At 38.3% G+C, this 23,588-nt stretch overlaps 1 protein-coding gene across 1 annotated transcript in view; it reads left to right on the forward strand.

Annotated features, from left to right (window-relative positions):
- Positions 1–11,292: 11,292 nt before the first annotated feature.
- The window catches only part of adcy2a (adenylate cyclase 2a), a 36,289-nt gene continuing 23,993 nt past the window's right edge, over positions 11,293–23,588 (forward strand). The window contains exons 1-3 of the mRNA XM_028425315.1: positions 11,293–11,541; positions 14,427–14,624; positions 23,012–23,173. Of these exons, the coding sequence (XP_028281116.1) occupies positions 11,308–11,541; positions 14,427–14,624; positions 23,012–23,173 (594 nt within the window). The 5' untranslated portion in view covers positions 11,293–11,307. The remainder of the gene's footprint in view (positions 11,542–14,426; positions 14,625–23,011; positions 23,174–23,588) is intronic.

Raw genomic sequence — 23,588 nt, forward strand, 5'->3', positions numbered from 1 at the left:
CATCTTAAAGTACCACTTGAAGCTGCTTCTCCCACAATGTCATTAAGAGGCATTGGTTTATCTTTTAGTAGGCCACAGTCTCTCTTGTACACCGGCCAGGCATTGGAGATGCACAGGTCAAGGGTTTATCCAAACAGGGGGAAGTACCATCGTCGTGACTTGGTTGGGGTCTTGTACAGGTGAACAAACATGTATGAATGAAGGATCAATGCTGGTTGTAAGCAAGAATTAGAAATAGGAATTTGATGGGAATCCTTGCTTTACTATCTTTGCTCCAATGTTGAGCAGTTGCCAGAGTGATCCCACAGGCGAATCATGTGTCATTCATTGGGAGAATGAATGACATTTCATTGCTCAGATGACCCCGCTGTCTATTCTGTGCATATGACAAATACATTTTTGAATGTCATCACTCAGATCAGCCTCAGAGTCTTGAGGATCTTCTGGTACAAGACACAGATAATTCCGTGGCCTTGAACCATAAACTTCCAACTTCTTGCTGGGTGACTGAGTGGAAATGTCTATTGTGATCTGCAGAGTGACATCTTGTGGATTTTTTTGAACATAGCACATCAGATGACTCAATGCAGTATAATTAAGTTCTCCACTTTTTTTAATAAAAGAAACAGTGACTTAAAATGTGCTCTACCAAATGGCTGAGCAGACTATTAAGGGGTTTTATACACACTTGAATGTGTATGCTCAGGTGGTTGTTTGTGTATCTGTCTTAATTGCTCTTTATTAAAAAGCCAATTTTAGTAGAATAAAGTATAAACTTTCACAAGCTACGAGTGAAAAACAGATAAAAATAAAAATCAATGTGGTGCTGCATAGCAAGTGCAAGGGTGGCAGACATGACCTGGCTGGCATCTGTCAAGTGATAGTTTACTCTGATAGCAAAAGGGAGTGTTCTGGATCGGTATTCATGATAAAAACATAAGAGCACTCAGATCAGCTAAAAATAGATATTTGGCTTTTGTCATTGGTAGCTGCTCTGTAACAGACCCTTGATCACTTTCTGCTGGACCCAAAGGCCAACATTCAGATTTTGGTAGTACACAGCTGGGGTTATAAGCTGAAATAAGGCCATAAATACTCAATTTATTCCATATTCAGGACATCACCTTCCATTTTGAGATGTATTGGAACTCTAATAGTCCTGCAGGAACATACTAGCATTATAAATAATAGCAGTAAATACTTAATGTATACGCAAAGATTTGTTTACTGCATTTAACTCCAGCCTCATCTAAATACAAGGTCTTGAAAAAACATTAAAGGCATCATACTGTGAAATATAAGCAGGTCAGAGACAATATTTCAGTTTGACAACAGGGTTGGAAATAGCCTGCAGTGTTGGGATAGTGGAGAGGAGTGACAGGTAAATTGCCAGTTGGATGATTAATTTTTTCTGGCAAAGATCCAGATCTTCCTCAAGTGTCAGTGAAAAAGACTTTTTATGACAGCGGTTAATGTCCTTTAATTGCTTAATTTTCCTCTCTGCTCAGCTCACTACAAGGCAACAGATTAAAAGATAGAATTAAATGTATGGAAATGCTCATCAAGCTTCTGACTCTGGGTGATAAGAGAGGGCAGCTTTTAATGTCTGAAAGAGAGCAGGAGAACAGGAAGGTGATTTATGATTTCTACATCTGTTGCCACAAGGCTTAGACATCACAGTACAATGGCTGCAAACTTGGTGGAGATCTAAGAAAAATATAAAGTTGTGTGTCTCTCTTTGAGGTTTCCAAGAAGGAAACTCCAACTACCAAAGTATTTAGGTCATTCAGGACATGGAGAATAGAAGTTCAACGTTTTGGTGTCTTGAATACTCTTTGTACTGTTGCTGTTTAAGTTTTTTGTGTTGCAAATGATCCAGTTGCAGCAACCAAACCAGAGTTTTCTTTAAAAAGTACATTTCTCATTTCATCTTTCGTCTATCTGAACTTGTTCCACCCCTTTTTTCAGTCATCAAGGCTGGGAGCTTTTTCTGCTGAACATCTCACCCAGGTTGTCATGAGCCTCACCATAACGCAAGCAGCTGTGCTCTGTTAATGACGACAGGGCTTTAATTACAGACCTTCAGTTCATTAACACATCCTGCTTCACATGCTGGCCAGTCAGCTGTGGAAAGTATTTTAGGATACTAAAATCGGTGAAAGTGTGTTTGTCATTGTTTTGTCACACTTCCCTTGTTGTTGGAATCCATGTGGCATTAGCAGTAATGCTGTTCTCTTTTCATTCCATTTTTAGGTTAAAATATGATAGCTGAATGACTTTCATACTCCAGCTTTCTGCAGTATCTTTTTTTACGGTAATTTCCAAACAATCTTCTCCAAACAACAATCTTCCAAACATTCAAGTCAACTTGAATACTCACTTTCTACTGTTGTAGCATTGCTTTATGTTCCAAATGGTATTGAGTGATTATGTTTTTGCTATGTTTTTACTCTGCACCTAGCTGTGTCTCGGTTTGGGAGCTGCATCCTTAAAAGAATGAATCCAGATTGTAGATTGCATTACAAAGTAGCTTTGGTCCAACAAGTGGTTATGAAATAACATGAACAACTCAAAAATATTTACAAAGAAAGAGAGCCTTGGTCAGAAATATTTGGGAACCACAGGTATATTCTGCCACACAGCTTACTCTGGACCAGCACAAACACTGAAGAAAAAACTTTGTTTGAGGACAGGTGACCTGCACAGGGTGTATGTACCCCACCTCTCACTGGAATAGGTTTCCAGCCAAGTTGCTGACCCCAAGGTAAGGTTTGCACCCTTTAAAGGATGCAGTCTCTATTTAGACACAGTCAGAAATGCAGTTCAATCATGAGAGACTCAGCAAACTGAATGAGAAAGAATTTATTAATACAATAATTGTGAATGTGTATTGGCGTCCTAGACCCCGTTGTGAGGACCACGTCCGAAAGTGAGTGCAGTGAAAGAGAGAGAGTGCGAGGATGGTGAAGAGGGAGAGGGAAGCGGATAGAGATAAGTGGTGGATGATGTGAAATAGAGTCTTCATGACTGAACTTACGCTGAGAGCTACATTACCTGTTATTTTGATATCTGCTCGAAACATTAACTGCGGACCCAGGTACAGTCATCAGTGAAGCTGATAGATTCTGAGAGTTATAAAAAACAGACCATGGATGAAAAGCATGCAGATCATGTTGATCATTTTTCATGCTGCCTTGCTGACAGCTTTCTATGGAAACATACATTCAATCTATAGATTTTAAAGACAGACAATAATGAAAGCCCTCCACTCTATCTGTGCTTTCCTTTACCTGCTGTGGAGTCTGTTCCTGCTATCAGGCTCAGCATCATGTGAGCCAGAGCCCTGAGCTGCTCCACACCATGACACCGTGCCACTGCAGCACATTCTGTTAGCTGCTCAAACACGGTTCAGAACACATCTGCTAAACTGAACTGCAATCAGGTCATGCATGCATACATTGCTATTTAGATATTTGTACTGTTATGATTTGGTCCTATTGCACATCTGCACCATTTCCTGGAAGTATTTGCAATGGGCGATGCAACATACTGCTAAATATCTCATTGTCCAACACCTGCACACAATATCACTCAACCATGAAAAGCAATCAGAAGCTCCCAGCATGGCATTAGTTCATGTGTCTCAGACAGAATTGGCAGAGTGATGGTTTCTTTTGTTTAATAGTGCTTGTCTGACTGGTGTCCTCCTACAGAACACTGATAAGAATGAGGGCCAGTACAAAGAGATGCGAGCCCTGGCTGAGCTGCTCTCACCCGCTAATTTATTATCATTCAAGTTTATTGTCAGCGCTGAGGACATCTGGACAATGACGCCGAGAAGCTTAGCAACTGTACCAAGTGTTTGCTTTTCTGTGCGTTTCAATCTGTTTAATACACCATGAAGCTCATTCTCTTGATGTGCTTTACAAATGACATGAAAGATATTTCATGAGGACATTTGTTCAGTGATATTTGTCTGCTGCGACACTCTCTCTAATCCATAACTGTAAAACTACCAGTGCAAAAAAGAGTGCTCTGAGCTGATGGTAGGAACACAGAAAGGTCAGACAACTATGTTGCCCATTGTGCTGTACCAGTCCCCAGAAATTACTTTTATTATATTGTCTTTTCCCTTTGATTATGAAAGGAATCGGACCGGATGTTGATCTACCAGAAGTTGCGGTCACAGAATTTACCCCTCTAAAATCTTTTTTGCACAACGTTTTAAAAATATTACTGATACCAGCTGCTCTTTTTGTTTGGGTTCCTCTGAAGATGTCTTTCATTTGTTTTGGTCTTGCTCTTCTTCTACCAGCTTCTGGACAGATGTCTGTAATTTGATTTCATCTTCTATTGATCCTGATTTTTCCCTTTGTTTGGAGAATGTACTGTTTGGCTTCATTACCTTTTCACTCACAAAGACTAATCAATATTACCTCATAATCTTATTATTTTGTTATTTAAATGGTATATACACAAATGTCGTTACACAGATCAAAAACCTGTTTTTGTTGCATTTAGGAATGAGGCCAAACACTACATCAAAACTATAGAAAAATCTCATAATTTGAAAGCTATAAAGACTTTACGTTTATGTGCTCTATACAATATTTTTGTATAATTCTCATTGTAAAAATAATGTTTGTATATGTAACCCCCTGGCACTGTTCCTTGTTTAAGTTTAAAAAAAAACAAAAAAACAAAAAACAAAACAAAAAAACAGAAGATGCGGTCACTTCCGGCTTACTTCCGCTTCCGCCGCGGGCCATTCCCGCCAATGGGTGGGAACCACGCCCGGTTTTCCCATGATTCTTTGGGGTTTTAGGACTTTTTGAACACCTGCATGCCTTCTCCACCTTGCCACATCATCTTTGTGGATTTCCCACAAAAGATGTTCCAGCACTAGTTGGATTACTCTCCTGTGTATAACCTTTGTGTGGGATATGATGTACTGTATTACACTTGCTAGCAGCATAATGTTAAACCTTTAACGCTCACATTCATTCTGCTAAATGAACATTTGGTGTGGCGCATTGGTCAAAAATATTTACTCATATGCCCACACAATGACCACAACATTCAAGAGGGAAAAAAGGTTCAGTGTGTTCTTCAACTGTGCCCCACATGGAGACCAGTCTATATATAATATGCAGAGTATATATATGAGTAAATATTTTTGACCAATGCGCCACACCAAATGTTCATTTAGCAGAATGAATGTGAGCGTTAAAGGTTTAACATTATGCTGCTAGCAAGTGTAATACAGTACATCATATCCCACACAAAGGTTATACACCTGCATGCCTTCTCCACCTTGCCACATCATCTTTGTGGATTTCCCACAAAAGATGTTCCAGCACTAGTTGGATTACTCTCCTGTGTATAACCTTTGTGTGGGATATGATGTACTGTATTACACTTGCTAGCAGCATAATGTTAAACCTTTAACGCTCACATTCATTCTGCTAAATGAACATTTGGTGTGGCGCATTGGTCAAAAATATTTACTCATATATATACTCTGCATATTATATATAGACTGGTCACCATGTGCGGCACAGTTGAAGAACCACACTGAACCTTTTTTCCCCCTCGAATGTTGTGGTCATTGTGTGGGCAGGACTTTAATTGCTCTCTGTTGACCTTTATGAATATAAAATAGTCATTTGGAGGACAGATGTCATCATGCAGCTCAGCTGATTACCAATCACTGAATGGATACCCCAGAATCAGGTGGAAACATCATCCCCTAAATCAGCTCCTCTGTTTGGTAAGAAGTAAAATCAACTCATGGAGTTTAACACTAAATATATAGCAGGCTTTACTCCCCTCAAGTTAAAAAAAAAAGTCAAGACACTTAAACCGACAGACAGGAAGAATGTATTAATTAACATGCCATTAAATATTTTTGAATTTCAAAACAGGTCTACTGAATGACATTGAAGACATTATTACAGCGCAGACATTTTGTTCAGACTTTATTGTGGAAAATATTACTAATGGAAACCTTATTGTCCACACTAATGGTTTTATGATGATTTTCTATTCAAACATTTAAAAAGACTATATATATATATATATAACAAGGTCCTTTCTAGACCAAAGACAACTAAAAAAAAGCTGATGTTATGATGATTTAAATGTGTTATGATCAAATGACACTAAACAATATAACACATGTTTGTATTTGAATGGCTACTTTTGTTGTGCTCAGCTCTCCATAGTATTTAGTCTAATAGCTATCAATGCTGATATACTGTATCTGATTATTATTATTTAATTAAATTATTTTATGTCCAACCTTCCTCCTGCCTCTTGAAAAAAATGTAAAAAGGAGACTAAACTAAAGATTGCTTTGTTTCTGTGGACTGAAGCTCCCTGAACAGGTGAGCTCCTAAAGAACAGGTGCAGTTTGACTTCATAATGACTGAGTATTAACACAGCATGGACCAAACACATCTGCACAAATCACAACCAGCATGTCTCTTTTGGCACCATCAAATAAAAGTAGGTAATTAAAAATCCAAATGGGGACTCTAGAAGGCATTATTTTCCTTTGATTTGGCACATCAGAACCTGACAACAAGTGAGAACACACTGTAAGACTCTCTGGTCTGGATCCCTTAAAATAGTCTTTTAATCATAGATTTCAACACCACCACTGGAGCTGCTCCATGTGACACTTATTTTCAGACAACAAGGTGGGTGCACCTGCCTCACTTGTGTGTCTGGAACCCAAGGGGGAGGGCAACAAGTGAAAATTAGAAAAAAAAGAAGAGATGATAATGAAATTGAGTAAGAGAAAGGTGGAAAAAGGGGTGAAAAAAGAAAAAGGCTGGATACTCTATGTAGCAGTTATCATCAGAACAGTGGAGGGAGATGAAGTCAGACAGCTCAAAATAGTGGTTGAGCTGGTGAATACTGTAAATGGCAGCAGATGATTGCCTCTCCATTTTTGAAATGTAATACAGTAAAATGAAGATGAAGTAACAGGAAAGGATGATTACTCTTGAACCTTTCCCAGCCTGTCACACAGACATTCAGGCTGTCATGGCACCATCTTGAGTGACAGTTTGTATGCTTTTTTTTTTAACTATAATCGTGTTAATTTTATGGTTTAATTCACCAAAGAGAAGTGTAATCACAAATCAAATAGAGAACCCGACTGGGAGCTAAGGGTAATATGGAGAATAATAAGTAGCTCAAGCCTTAGTCACAACATGTCATACACTATAAATGAAAGAAAATTTAATGCCACGGAGAACCAGTTAATAATTGGAGACATTTTCAAAGAGAGTGCAGTGGTAAAATCAGGAATATCTTGACCTCTTGCTCTAAATTTAAATAATTGTACCTTGTTGCCATTGCAAAAGAAGATAAAAAATAATATATAAGTGATAATTACATACAAACTGGAGAACTTTGGTAGAAAATTTGGATTTTTGTTGGGAGTTAGCTGCAGCTGTGGATGTAGTTGTTTTTTTTCTGAGACTACCTGCTTGCCTCGTCATCCAATGACGGACTTTTTTAGGAGCATGCGCCCTCTGTCGGACTGTAACTGGAAAATAAACCCACTAAAGAAGACGGCAGTTCTTTCATGATGTGTGTACTCGGTTATTTCAAAAGTATAGCACCGCTACGTTTGTGTAAAACACTGGTCACAGTTTGTTTTAATGTAAAAACATACACCGGAAGCACATTTTGGCTGTGCTCTTCTTTGCTGTTGCTGTCTGGGACGTCGTAGAATTAGCATAACAGCAAGCTAACTTGAGTCGGTGCGCATGAGGACTGTCAAAACCAAAATGGATGCCGTCTTCCTCTATCAGGTAAGATACTGTGAAATGCGTAAAACAGGGAGGAAACGACAGGTTAAATGTTTATTGCGATGAAACACTAACGCATTTGGGCTGAAAAAGTTAGATGTCGTTCACTGCTGGGCAGCTGCTGCGGCTGATATTGATTGCTTAATTAGTAGCGCCTGTCAATGTTTAAATTGATTATGCGCTTGGATTATTTTGGACATACATTATTCTCTTAAACCGACCAAAGGTTATGCCATCATAACTGATCACTTTTGAGATCAATGAGATGTAATAAAACTTCTAAAGCCTGAATAATGCAATTAGACTGCAGGGTCTATATGAACAGCTACAGCTTGGTTTTGCATTAACTTCTCTTTTTATTGTCTTCTTTTCCTCTTATTTAAAAATACTAAAAAAAAGCAGCTGATAAAAGATAAGCAGCCTGTTAACTGCTTTACCATCAGGTGGTTGGTTTAGTGGATGGGATCAATGGGATCCAAGCCACTTAAGCAGCATAAAGGGACTGAGTCAAGCGAAACCTGAATAAACGGCTCATGTTGCTCTTAAAAACACCTACAGGTTCAGTCATATTGACTGTCTATCATCTTAATTTATCAATGGGGAATGTAACTTATTGACAGACCGCCACTGGGCGTGATCAAAAGTTGTTTCCAAATATAAAAAGATTTAATTTGGTTGTTATTCCCATTTCATTTATTCTAAAGGCATTAAAAACATACACTTTTATATTACTCAACAACATTCGAATAGGCTACAGTCATGATGGTTGAATCTTGTGAAATAATAGCTTTTATCTTCAGCTAAGTTAAATTTAATGGTACACTTTTCTCACAGGAGGTATTAGCACTTTAGGATGTGGACGGGTGTTAGCAGCAGTTATATAAGTGATTGCAGAGTTGGGATGACTTGCAGCTAAATGGATTCTACCCTCATTTACTTTATTGTTTACACCTGTGATTTCCATCCTGCAGCCTGCCTAATTGGTTTCATGTGAAGATGACTGCTATGTAAGTTACAGGACAACCAAAAACTGCAGCTCGTGTTATTTAAAAGAAGCACTTTAACAAAGGTGTTTCTTCATGTAAAATTTCTTTGCTTAATTACAAGCACTCCAGGAAGTCCCCAACCAATCATGTTCAATGAAATATAAACGTACTGATTTGAATAAAATTTAAAATCTTTTATAATCTTGTTTCAGTCACAGTTCTTAAAATTACTTCCTCTTTCTTTGAATGGAACCTTTTACTTTGGGCATTAGAATAGAGCCTTAGTGTGAAGTATTCTTCTTGATTTTGAGGTCAGAGAGCTATATCAGAATAAAATTGCACTGGATTGTTTTCTAGTTCCTCATTCTCTTACACATGTTGACCACATCCCATTTATAATGGTGGGGCAAAGGATTGCAGATAATGGGGAGGGGAAAAGAAGAGATGGTAAAAGAGGAGGAAGTAGGTCGAGGTGGAATGAGTTCCCAATAGGAAACATGGGAGGAGACTAAAGGGAGAGTTACTGAAGGAGGTAAAATAGGAGAGATGCACAAAGAATGGAACGGAGGACCTGGGGTGGAAAGTGGTGCTCTTTTTGTAGAGGATGCAAACAAAAGTGAAGGGTGCAAAGATCAGAGAGGAAAGAAGGAATATTAATGCATGTAGGGAAGGATGAAAGTGGAAAATCACAAGGGAACGTGTGCAGATAAAAAAAGAGGTAAATGAAAACATGCTATGAAGTACAGATGCCCACAGATATTTATAAATGAAGGTTTCATTATGAAACCTTTACATTACAACATCCATAGTCAGCTCCACTTGTAAGGAAACAAAACCTGTTTGCTACACCATTTTTTTTAACTCTTCACTCTATTGGATAAATAATGCCAAGCCTCAATTTTGGAAAACATTTGGCTTTACTTCTAAGTTGGTAATAAAATTGACAAAATAGATAAGCATATTAATTAAACTGATTAGATAAAGCCATAATGATCCGCTGGGGGATATTAGGTCTTTGGAGGAGCAAAGAAACGGATATAGATAAGACCAGAGCCAATGCAGTGTATAAAAGATAACAATATAATTACAACTGAATGCACTGAGATAACAAACACTTAACTGATTGAAATGGGATTGTTTGCTACTTATACAGAGGGTGTTTTTAAGACATGTCTACACAGGAAGTATTTCACTCATGTCAATAATCTCACTGAACAATCCAGCTGCCTACCGGTCACATAACAGCTTAGATTTTTGAATGACCATATTAAGTGTATTTTTATGCTGCAAGTCTATTTTCCTCCATCTATTTTTGCTCATAACTACAATGTGCTCCTACATGGAACATTAGGCTGCTGCCCAGCGAACATGCTGCTCGCACTACACCTCCTGTGGATACACAGTGTTATACTGAATGGTGGGGAGTAACAGTTTTTGTTGTCTGGCATATCACATTTCTCGTCTAATGTTTGGGTGTTGTCTTGCTGGTGTCTTTTTTTTAGTTGTAAAAAACTTACCTCATAAAACTCACACAGGTTGTAATTGGGTTGATTATTTGGAACAAAAGGTTAAAAAAATGTTGTCTTGCAGATGCAATGTTTGCAGGTACTTCAGTATAGTAATTTACATATACTTATGCTTTCATCATTATGTAATGTGCTAAAAACATGCTAAGCTCCATATATCGTAACTATTATTTATATAATATATATTATTTAAATTCTTTATATTTATTAAATTCATTCTGATCATGTCATGTTTAACACCTTTTTGAACCTAATGGTAAATTGTGGTCATTTGATGGCAGTTTATATTTGAGCTGTTTTAATAAACCTGGGTGGGGGTCTGGGGTGTATATCTGTTCTGAAAATTCAAATGGGATTTAGCTCAAACCTGGTTTTCTTGGTTTCTCGGGTACAATTACAACAGTTTAATGCCACATATTATAGTGTCTAAATATATCGATGTAATCATTTCTCCTCCCTTTTTCTTCTCTTTCACTCGCTGACTTCTCTCCGCTGCTGCACCTTCTTTTTTCCCTCCCCTCCCCCTTAGCCCTCTCTCCCTCCCTTTCTCTTCACTTCCCTCCCACTTTTCTGTCTCACTCTAAAGAGCGCTCAGTCTGCACTTCCCTTCATTTTCCACCCCAACATGCTGGCAGGGGAAGAAAGAGGAGGATGCTGCGCTCTACCCTTGGTGCGTTCTTGCCACCGCTCCGGCCAGCGCACGCTGCCTCTGACTCAGACTCAGCCCCAGCCTCAGCTTTCAGTTGTCTCCGCCTGAAGGACTTAAGAGAGGAGGTGGAAGGGGAACCGAAGAATAGACTAGAGCTCAGGAGCTCTCACTCCTGGGTCTCCAACAGGAACAACAACAGCAGGAGAACAGAAAAGAGCAAGTGCTCCTCATCTGTTGTGGAAACTACTAATACCTCAGCAGTGAACACCTCCTCCTCCTCTGGTTTCCCTCACTCCTTTTCCTTCCTCTCAGCTCCAAGATCCATGTGGCAGGAGACAATAAGGAGGAAGCGGTATCTCCTTGACCGGACAGTGGAGTCTGGTGAAGTGAATAGAGGAGGAGGTGGTGGTAGACAGGAGAAGAGGAACAGGTCCTCGGACTGGTTATATGAATCCTACTACTGTATGAGCCAGCAGCATCCTCTGATTGTGTTTTTGCTTCTCATAGTGATGGGAGCTTGCCTGGCTCTGCTGACTGTGTTCTTTGCTTCAGGACTGGTAAGCTGCCCATTCACAACATTCAAAGGCATGCTCATGCATTACGCAAATTAAAAATGTACAAATGAATAAAAATTATAGACGATATTATATTCCATTATGCCTACCCCCTTGTCTGGGCTAAAAATTATAATGCGTAGACTCATTAAATGGTAGCAGACAGACAGAAATAGGGTCACACAAACATGCTCTCCATGCACACACAAACTTGCATATGTGTGCTTGTGCACACCTACATGCACGCACATGCAGACTTTCACAGTATGTGGTCTTCATTGCAGCACTAATGTGAAGAGAAGGGTGAGATAAAAGTGAGGGGGGTATAAAGGGCTTAGTTATTGTCTGAGCTCATGGTTGACTGACCTACAGAAAGGAGATCTGTTTCCCTCTGTCACCATTTGGACAGGGTTATCTTTGCTCTGAAAATTTCTGAATTTCAAAGCAGGAAGGCAAAGCACTCCATAAAAAAGAAAATGAATGAAAATGGAAAAATAGTCATTTTGAGTGTAAATGTTGATTGGCTGTGCCTTAACAAGCATTAACCTGTTTTATTTTGAAAAGGGCAGTTTTTTTTAGAACAGTGTATTTTCACAGTCTGTTGAATTGTATTATAGCTCACATTTTTGCATTAGGATAGTGCCTCTCCCATTGCTGTCTCCACTGAGTCTACTATTAAGAAGGGATTAGTCTAAAACACACAGACACAAAGCACAAACACAAACTAAAAAACTTGGTAATTCACGTGTAATTATCATGTTATAGTATGTATAGCATGTATGTCATTATAATTTAAATCACTAGAGTAAGGCAACATATAAGACTCACCAGTCTGCAGCTTTACTAATGAAGAGACATACATAACCTTATTACTTATGAATTTCAACCTGTGGAGAAGAATGTAACTCACCCTGCAATGTATTTCATTTCAAGACTTGTACCTGTACAGCATTTTGAATATCAATTGCTTTTCCTGTTCTACTGTTGCAACAAAGAGGTTTTCCACTGCTGGAGGCATGACATTGTGAGCAACATAAAAAAAAACCTCTTTTTACTACACACTACAATACTTTCTACAAGAACAGATTTTCTATTATTTATTATTATACAGACCAGAAAGACAGAGATTAGTGCTTTGGCCCAGGGATTAGTTAAGTCAAAAGCCTCGATAGGGGGATTCATGTTGTTTTATTGAAACAAGAGTACTTAAATAATCAATATCACACATCAGGACACCAATGTTTAGATTAGAACAGTGAGATCAGCCTTGCATTACAGGAATTTAACCATAGTGTTGCATCTCAAGACATATTGATGTTTTTAAAGTATTAAGTGTTAATGTAGAGTTTTAAGCATGGATGCTCTTGAGCCATTCAATTCCTAATTTAAATATTTCTCTACTATAGCATATTTTGTATTTGTTCTCATATTCACTTAACAAGCATCTTTGTAATTTGTTTCCTGTTAGTCTGTTTGTGTCAACATCCTCTTTTCCTTGTGCTGGATAGGCATGAATTTTGCTACCCACTTTTTTTTCTCTCTATCATCCTCTGTGTTTTGTCATTCTCACTCCATCCCTCATATTTCTGTCTCTTTTTTTTTTTATTTGCATCCCATCATCCCTCCATCCTGCTAGCTGGCTGACCTAAATCCTGTGCTGTTATGTAGCTCTGCTGTGGACAAGACAAACTCTATGTGTCTCTCTGCAGCCACACACGTATCCTCTGCTGTCCCAGTGCATTGACTGTGCATGAGAAAAAGACAGAGGATAGGTGGGGGGTGGGTGACTAAAAGATGGAGAGCCAGATAGCTATGAACAAGACTAGTGCAAAAAAAGAAGCATTTTTAGGCTAGCTAAATAAACAGATAGGCCACTTCTGAAAATGTAAAAAATAAATAAATAAATAAATGTGTTTTTAGTCATTAGTGAAAAACACATGAATCCATTAATTCAGCAAGCATGGCTGGTATTTGTTACACACTAGTTAAAAAGAGTGCTTGGGAAGAATCAGCCCATTAACTTGGATTATGTGGGGTAATTTACATAGTGTATACTTATCAGTAATGGTATCCATGGATGGAGAAACACTGTCACTGAAAAATGAAGTCCTTTTAATGAGCAAGTGTCAGTGGATTAGTAGCTGTAGGTTTATATTATGTTGGAATAAACATCAATACAAAAGAATTGTTCTTTTTTATAAATATTTCAGTGATAGATGTTTTTTTACAGATTACCTTTCCAGCATAACTAAAAGTAGCAGTAAAGATGTGAGACATCTGCATGGCAATGGTGAGCAGCACAAACATTTCACTCCACTGTGCTATCCTTCAACGTCCACCTTGAAAAAAACTCCTGAAATTTTTATCAGAACTTTCATATCTGAGTGTATTTCAAAAAGGCAGCAGCAAATCCATTATGGATGTGGCTTCAGCTTGCTACTATTAACTCTGGGAGCATTTTAGTTTCCCCCCTACTCCATAGGTGCTTTTGTCATTTTCTTTTATTTCTTTGCCTTACTCCATTCAATTTAATCATAGGACCTGTGTTACTCTAAGAGTGTAGACTATTCAACAGGATGAATAGTGATGTTTTTTTCGTTGCTTAGAAAGACAAAGCAGCCTGTACAGTTACTGTATATTTGCTATACATAGCTCTGAATAAAATGTTCTTTATGTTATATAGTATAGCAGATAATGAATTAGATTAGCACTGAGTATGTTCCATGCATTTTTCTACTTTGTTTAGTTCTCTCTCAAGAACTCAGCCACCTAAATTTCTTTCTCTGATAAATATCTCTTTGCATTCTAATCTGTGTGTCCAGATTTTGTATTGTCGTGCTCTCATGCTCTTTTCTTTCTGTTTCTTTTTTTGCTGTGTCCTTTTACAGAACATTGCGGACCATGTGGCCTTTGTAATCACCGTGCCCACGGCACTGGCTATATTCCTGGCTGTGTTTGTACTTGTCTGCATTGAATCCATCTTCAAGAAGCTTTTACGTCTGTTCTCCTTGGTCATCTGGGCTTGCTTGGTTGGCATGGGTTACCTTTTTATGTTTTCTGGAGGGATCGTTTGTCCGTGGGATCAGGTAAGACCTAGAAATTAAATCTGTGTTGAATTATTGTTGTCAACAATCACATGATAAGTCAGGTATGGACAGACCTTTTGTGCACACAATATCATCATCAATATCAAATGAAATTCTTCAAGTTTGCTACATTTGGTTACTTGGAACTAAGGATGAGGTAATTAGATTATGGTTGGTCAAGGTCATGGTCACTGACCTCATGTCCTATTGAAGGCCTTGTGGGAATTTCTTCAGATTTGCCCCAAATGTCCACTTGGCCTAAGACAAACTGGTTACAAGGGGGATGTTAAAAGCTATAAAAAGTATCGTTTACACAGGTCATAATTTGTTTGTTAATTAATTAAATAACCATAACATCTATGTTAACCATCAAATTCTTTGATGCTGACACTAAGACGCTCAGGATCTTATACAGTGTATTTCAACAGCCCAGCAGAAGTCCCCATAAAATCCAATTTTGCTGAAAAGATTTCAGAGCCGTTGACTCAACAGCATCATCAGTTTGGAGGGTGCAGTCAATAGTAATGTTGAACCTAAAAAAATGTTTTGTTCATATTTTATAACTCAGACTCAGATGTATACATAAAAGCAGATAACTACAAAGAACACTTTGTGGTATTCTTACCATTGCGTGTCACATTGTAATTGACAATGCTGAATATATTGTGTTGTTTCCTAAGATAGAAATCTGGGACAGCTGATTTTTGATGTTGCTGATGCCTGTCTTTTTTCCATTCCCTTGCTCTTTATGCTCAGATTAGTTTTATTCTCCTCTACTTGTATAACAACATCTGTTTTGCTATACAAGTGTTGTTTTTACAGTGTTTAGCAGTAACCAGATATGCAAACACTTATGCCTAACTTGCACCTTTCCACCTATCATTATTCAGTCCTACAAATATAGCATGGCACTTACCTAAAACATTTGCCTGATTGCCAGAAAAGGGCACTGTATCGGGTAGAGATGTGACTTCATATTATTCAGGGTGATCTAGTTTTCCTGTATGACCAAAAAAAAAATCTCCTAGAGCTATCACATCATCTCTTGTGATTACTGGCCTACTTCCTGAAAGAAGCTGTCTGTTAATCCCTACCTGCTATTTAGTTATGAAATTAAATATTAGTAACAGTAAATTAAATTAACCTTCTCAAATAGCACTTTAAATTATTTTAAAGTGGTATAATAATATCATAAGTCCAGCCTATTACTAAAGATATGATGGTGGAACTGTAAAATGGAATGATTACATATTCTGTAGATGTGTCTTGAATTTAAATCCATAGCTACAGCTGACACATTAAGAAGATTAAAAGACAAAATTATCAATTCATTTATCGAATTGAAATGAATAACTAAATGCTATTTTAAATTTCATAGACAGGGTGCTGATTACACATCAAACTGAGATGCATGAATCCAAACATATGGAATATTATTACTGTTTGACTAGACTGACGCACAGCAGACCATACATCAGTGGCACATTGGTGAAAAAAAAAAACACAGCCAGCTGGCACAGAGGACGGCTGGTAGCTGTGTTGTGTGAAGCTGCTGTAAATCAGCTTGCGTAAATCAATACACAATTTTTGTCCATGCATTTATAAGGCATAGAGGCTATTACTGATGGCATGCTGTCTATGTCCCATAGATCCCTCTCAATACTATACAGCCTCACAGTGTCAGTCAGCGTGCATGCTGGTTATCTGAGAGGAGTTTACCATGGAGTGTTTTTGTTAATTGCAGCAGAGACTAATAAGGACTAAATGCTCTACTGAATCCATGGGAAGTCGGTGCTTCCTGTGGTGATCAGCTATATAATTCCTTTATTTATACGTCTCATAATTAAGATTTCTAACTTGTATAATCTTGAGCAACTATTACAAGACAATTACCCTTCAGGGATTGATAAAGTTGCTCTGTTTGTTATATATAGGCAGCATATACATAAGGAAAGGAATCTGTGTGGCTGTATTTTCAGCCATATCTGCTGTTTGCTTGTTCTTGACTACTATTCAATTTATCTACTCCATATTGGGCCGTGTGTTGCTATGTACCCAAGTAAGGGCAGTATCAAGGATGAAGTGTTTGGAGTTAGCAGTCATCATATATTTATCAGTCATCATATATTGGCTACAAGTTGTGTTTTCCTTTGTGCTTTACAACAGTATGTCTTTATACTGAGTACTTCAATGGCTATGTTCTCAGAGAAAGCTGCAGTGAGCTCCTTGGTTTGGATTTTTGTTCATTCAGTCTTTGGTGATTGTTTGGCTAAGGGTTTCTTTAGAACGATGCATTCTTTAATGATCTTCCTCCCTATGTTGTGAATGGCACTGTTCTGTTCGACCTGTTCAGCAGTTGTTTTCAGCAATACCTTACCTGTCCGCCATGTATACTAGGAACTGTAGCATCTTCAGTTAAGACAACCAGTCCTTTCTTTTTTGCTGCCCCAACTTTATGCACCGAGCAACACTGAAGCTGCACAGTACATTGGGTCTCCATTCGTTGAAAGCTGTACTTCAATAGCACTTGGCAAGACAGATGTCTAGAGTGGAACAAAGAGGTAGCTAAAGATGCACCGATTCACACACCTTTCTATTCATTCCTTTCTTCATCTTACTGAAAATGTCAGGCCATTATGCCATTATGCTTTCTGACTGATGCATTTTATCATCCATTTTTTAACACTGATTTGAAGAAACGTTGTTGACAGGCATTGCAGGCATTTTATAGATTCAGGACATGAGCATTTTCACATGGTTGCTTCTAAGTATACAGTGTTCAGTATACTTAGAACAGAAAATGTGTTTTGTGTATTGTGTGAAATGAATGCGAGTCACATTACTTCCTGCAGTCAATGAAAAAGCTTTGAATAATACATGGGTATTTGGCAGTAACCCAGACTAAATTTTAGGGCCCTCTTAAGACATATTAGTCAACATAATGAACAAGTAGTTCTTGATATCTCAGGCTAAATATCTGTTGAGTCTATTTTTTTCTTGCAATGAAACTCAAAAGATTTCTTTCTTGCTTCATAATGTCACCGCGCACTGGCTGATTCTAAATTTAGTTTTCAGCTGTGTGGTTTTAGTGATCTTGTGCCCACCAATTTCTTTTCTTGATCTACAGAAGTGGTCTTCAGCTCTAGAGATGCATTTCTGCTCACTCTAAAGACTTAGAGAGTAGTTATCCGAGTTATTGTAGCTTTGCTCTGACCACTCTCATCAAAAAGGCATTTCTGAGTACAGCTGCTACTCACTGGTTGCTTATTGTTTTTTGGCATTGTCTATATAAACTCTAGAGACTGCTGTGGATGAAAATCTGTGTAGGTCAGTAGCCAGTCAGTCTGGCAGCAACAGCCATGCCATAGTTCAAGTCTCTTGAGATAACATTCTTCTCCATTCTATTGATTGATGTGAAAAATAATTGTGGCTCCAGTGCCATAGGTGCATGATTTATAATTTAATGATAGGGAGAGGTACTGTTGTTCGTGTTAAAGTGCTCATTGAGCACATCTTCATGTAAGTAATGTACTGTAGTAAAAAGGCCCAACCATGGATGGGAGTTGTAAATTAGCATTAGCTATAAACTGTATGTGCATCGCATCGGTTGCAGGCTTTGTGTTGTAACTATGTTTGATTGCATTGTCCCTGTTAATTAAATATATAAGGTCAAGGGGCTCTTTATGATTCCAGGGTTCCCCCTTTCCACTACTATTGCCAACTTAGCTTTCTGTTTCACTGTGTCTGCACCTTTGTTTAATACACCCAACCTGAATATGATGAACATGAATCTGGCATAGATGCTTTAAATCCTGCTGCTCAGGGCAGAGAAGCTACTCCTGGCAGAGCACTCAAACCTCTCCTGCTGATAATTTTACAGCTGGATGCCCTAACAAGCACAGGAGGACATGAAAACACACTTTTCCAAACATTTAATTTTAAAGCTTAGGGATGAATAACAATTACAACTGTCTGATTTGTATCTGTACAGAACAAACCCCTGCTGCACCCCACCTGACTCCACTTAAAGCAGTCACATTTAATGGATTAAATTTATTTGTGCATTTTCTTAACTTTCTGCCCTTGATGTTTACATTCTTCTACTTATAATCCTAGATTTGGAGCATGCAGTGCAATTGCTCCTCAGCCAATTATATTAATAACCAGTCTTCTGTGTCACCCGGTGCAGTTGCTAAGTGCATAACTGCTGCAGAAAAGAAACTAAAGGATTCAAAGTAAAAGTCAGAGTTAATTAAATGCTTTCTCTGCTGTAGCGAGGAGGTAGCCATGAGAAGTCACCTGTCATATATAGCCCAAAGCTCATTAAGAATGATGTCTTTTCCCTCTGTCTTTCATTCTGTGCTGGTCGATGGAAGAAAATGTTGTTCTCCACTGTCACAAATGGAAAAATTCAACATCATTCTTGGGCACATAGCTTCTAAGACACCAGCATGTATGCTGGTGTCTTAGATGTTGATGTGGAATTTTTCCATTTGTGCAAATCTTGATTTCTAATTTTGTTCTTTGCACTCCTGTAAACCAAAAAACAGGCTTGTGTTTATTTTTTTTATTTTTAGATACTGTATTAATCCCAGAGGGAAATTCTTTACGGCAGTGTCATACAATGACTAGCAAGGCATGCCACAGGCTAGGGTGAAGTGTCTTGCCCAAGAACACACAACAGTGACTAGGGAGGAGTTGGGATCGACCACCAACCTTCCGGTTACTAGACAACCCTGCTATACCACTGCGCCACTGTTGTCCCCATTTGATGCAAAAAAAAAGAACGCAACATAAAAAAAACTTTAAATGATGAGTGCACATAAAAATGTTAATGATATTTACAAAGAATATATCAGAAACTTTGTTTTAATGTGTTGTTATCTTACAGCAGATCTTCTAAATCTAGGTCAGCGACTGCTGTAAGAAATGGATTACATCAAATATTTATTGATGGTTACTACACCTGTAGACCCTTCATTGTATGCAATTTTAATTTGATTCATCATGGTAGAACAACTGTGCAAACCACTGCATGAAGATTCTTTTCAAACGATCAACTGTTTGGGTTGACCCCCAGTCAGTTAATGGAAACATGCATCATTTTGTGTGCTGTGATTGTTATAGATAGATTATTACGTTTCTGTGGCATAGCCGGTTTCTTTATTTGATGTTCAGACTATTGATACTATTGACACATCTTTCATTCAGGTTGTGCAGTTTGTGCTGTATACAACTCTGTAAAAACACATATAGCAGCACATGTTACATGTCTGTGTTAAAAATAGCTTCTCTATATTTTGCTCATATTACATTTGAAGCATGGTCAGCTCTCAAAATGTATATATATTTTCTGTGTTGTTGTTCTCAGAGAGACACAGCTAGAATGTGAAAGAACACAGATCTACATTACCTTTTACTCTGAAGTAAAAGAAACACAGAGGTGTTGATGGACAAAATATTCCCACAGTGGCGGTGCGCTCACCATCCCTTGTCTCCCAGAGTTAGTTTGAATAGAGTACACTTTCCATTTTCAGACCATAATCAATTGGATGCTTATCCTCTCCCCACAAAGCCCTCCCTGTTTGCTGATGGTGTGGAGAAGGGCTTATCTGTGTGGTCCAGCTTCTACCCCTCACTGAGAGATGTCTGGACCCTGCCTCATTTCCTCCTTTCGTTCTCTCTGTCTCTCAGTGCCAGATGCACACACACACACACACACACACATCTTAAATAGGGTTTAAGGCAGAGAGGAGTTTGTGTGAAAGAAATACCCTGTCAGGTTGAAACAGTGAAGAAGGAGGTAGCTGGCAATGAGACAAGAAGCAATATAATGAAAGGAGACAGGAAGCAATGCAGTTTAATTTAAAGAGGAGTATAATTCATTTTTGTTCTGAAAAGTTTATCTTTTTAATCACAGTTGATATGCCTGGACTTTGTACAAACATAGCACTTTGGCTGATTGTGTCTTATCCACTGCAGTTAATTCTGCATCTTCATTATGAATCAATAAATGTTACTTGGATGTAGTGAAAGTAGCTAGAAATGAAATGAGCTTCTGTATTTTTTGACATTAAATGACAGGCTGACATAGACACAGCACATGCACACATGGGCAGCCACACACAACACACACACACACACACACACACTCACTCACTCACTCCACATTGTAAATCTGCACTGTAAACTAATTACAGCCACACACTATGGACTAAAAGCCTGATGTAATCTGACACTCTGTCTCTATAATTTGTTTTATGAACCCACCTTAGTGTCGTTCTCAAAGAATTGATTCATGGGGTAGAAGCAATGTTGACCGTAACATGATGGACCACAAAAAAAAAAAAATTAACCACACAACAGGAAGCTCTTCACTGTTTATTACCATGTAATGTATAAAGTATGCAGGAGAGCTCAGCAGGTGTCTTTTTCCCAGCAGCTTCTCCATTATGCTTGCTACAGTTTTGTTATTAAGTTAGCAGCATTGGATTTCAGAGCATTCATTTAGGAAAAGGCTTTCTAGGCTCTAAGCAAATTATATTACTGTGCCAGATGATAGTTTGCAGCAATTAGCAACTCTCTCCACATTTAGGAAGTAAGTTAATACTTATTCTCTTCTTATTCCTTGTCTGACACAATGAATAAATAAAACTTTCTTGGACATCTGGTAGTGTAATATTCAAGGAACAATATGTTCCTCTTAGCCTCCAGTTAAAGTTATGGGTATTTAAGAGATATAATTTTGATTCCTGCATGGGGAGCAATGCTCAGTGTTATACCCCCTTGTTTACTTGTTATTTTGACACCATAAATTGTTAAAATAAAGACAATATGGCCCCCAAGATTCATGTAAAAATCTGAAAGAATTGGAGAGAAAAATGTAAATGATTGGCTGCTTGATGGCTCACATTATATCTACCATCTGTTTAGAGGATGTTATGCTCTGTGGGCTTTTGACAAGGTAAAAACAAAGAGCTTTCTGAACAAAACTCCCTCTAATACAGTACATTTGCCATATTGCAGAGACACCACAGCCAAACCTGTCAAGAGTACTGCAGGTGCCTGAGGTCTGCACGATCTCCCACCACCTTCAGGATTGTTCCTTGCCTGTACAGTGTCACACGTTTTTAGTTTTCCCAGCTTGTCTTCTTTCCACAGCTGTTTTGTCATTTGCACTACACTATGAACAGGTTACTCTCTAGACTCCTGTTAGCCTTATTTCTAAAGGTGGTTTACATGGCAAGTGCATTCATGTCATTTAAGCCAGTGGCCCTTCCTAATATATAGCATCCAAACATTTTCATATTTTTCATTGTTTGCATTTGGATCTTAACTATTACTGCCAGCTTGCTGAATCATAACATTGTACACATAAAATAGGACTGCAACCACTCCTCGGTTGTGGTAATAGGGCTACAGTTCCGCAGAGACCAAAACAAAGGAAATGAATGAAACCCTATTTACTGTACATTTGCTTTCACAAACAACATCCACTAAATGTGCTGATGTTCTTTCATAGTACTCTACTGGTTTGTCCTTGTGTCTTGCAGAACATGCTTTTGCATGTCTGCCATGACCAGTAAAAGCAACACCTGCAGATATTACTAGCTACTTAGAAATCTCCTTTTTTGCTTTCATTTTAGAAATTGCCAGCAATTATCTATGTAGGAAAACATTAATTCATGATTCTGCAAACGTACATTTTAAATTAAGCTGTTTAGTTTTATTTTCCCCTTTCCCTTATCATTTCTTGACAAAACAAAATTTTCTGTCTACAGGTTATCAAAAATGGTGGGTTTGTGTGCACTCTTCAACTGTGGAAGACATGCTACTAACTTTTTAAAACATTTTTTAATTAAGTCCTGAAATCGGCTGCCTTAAACAGATTAGACTGTCTTTTGATATTTGCTGCTATTTGCAGTCACAGCCAGACTTGGCCATTTAAAAAAAAGTAGCAGTGTAGAACTGTACGTTATTCACCCAAGCTTAAACAGAGAAGATACTGTTTCAGTCTGTCTCTGACTTCCTTTCCTCTCCTCTTTCCATCTCACTACACCCTAAGCCCAGTTTTCCCACTGGCCCTGAAAATAAACCAAGAAAGGTTAACTGGCACCTGGCTGTAGCCTATGAGAACACTGGCCTCTTTCTGTATGGCAGCACACGAGCAACTTTAAACAGGAGAAAGTGTATGTAGCTTGTATATAAAGGAAAGCACTCCACTCACTACAGTACACTAGAGGTGTCAGAACAGTCTTGGTGTTTGAACTTCCTACCTTATGCTCTTCTGTTCCCCACATGACTGTCACCACTGATATTTCCCCGTATTTCTTTTTTTTTTTCATGTGCATACAGGTGTGTTTTAACGTCTTTTTTTTTCTTCGCAGGTGTCATTCTTCTTGTTCATTGTGTTTGTGGTTTACACCATGCTGCCATTCTCCATGCGGGATGCCATCATTGCCAGTGTTCTGACCTCTGCCTCTCACACTGTTGTGTTGAGTGTCTGCCTGTCTACCACAGCTGATCACATGGAGCCAGTAGTATGGCAGGTAAGGTGTTCAAACGTTGGTGTTAATGTTAGCGAGTACACAAATAGAAATTATCTGAATCATTTCTTGCAGACATACATGACAACTCAACACAATTAATGAACACCAGCTAATGAGTGTCTGTTAATAGTTCCACATCTTTGGAAATATACTCATCACTTTGAGGATTATTAGTATTGTTAGAATGCTCACATGTATGATGCTGTTCACAGGCTGGGACATAACTGCACAGTTCTTCCCCCTCTGTCCCATCCATTCTTTATGGGAACAGCTTTATTATTATTACGCAGATGGAATTGTAATGGAAATGTATTCTTTTCTCAGACATTGGCATAACTAGAACTCATAGCCATTTTAGCCATTCAGTCTGTATTTTTAGCAAATAAACCCATATGACCTTTAAACTAAACCTAAT

The sequence above is a fragment of the Parambassis ranga genome, chromosome 16 (assembly GCF_900634625.1).
Source record: "Parambassis ranga chromosome 16, fParRan2.1, whole genome shotgun sequence".
NCBI classification, from domain to species: domain Eukaryota; kingdom Metazoa; phylum Chordata; class Actinopteri; family Ambassidae; genus Parambassis; species Parambassis ranga.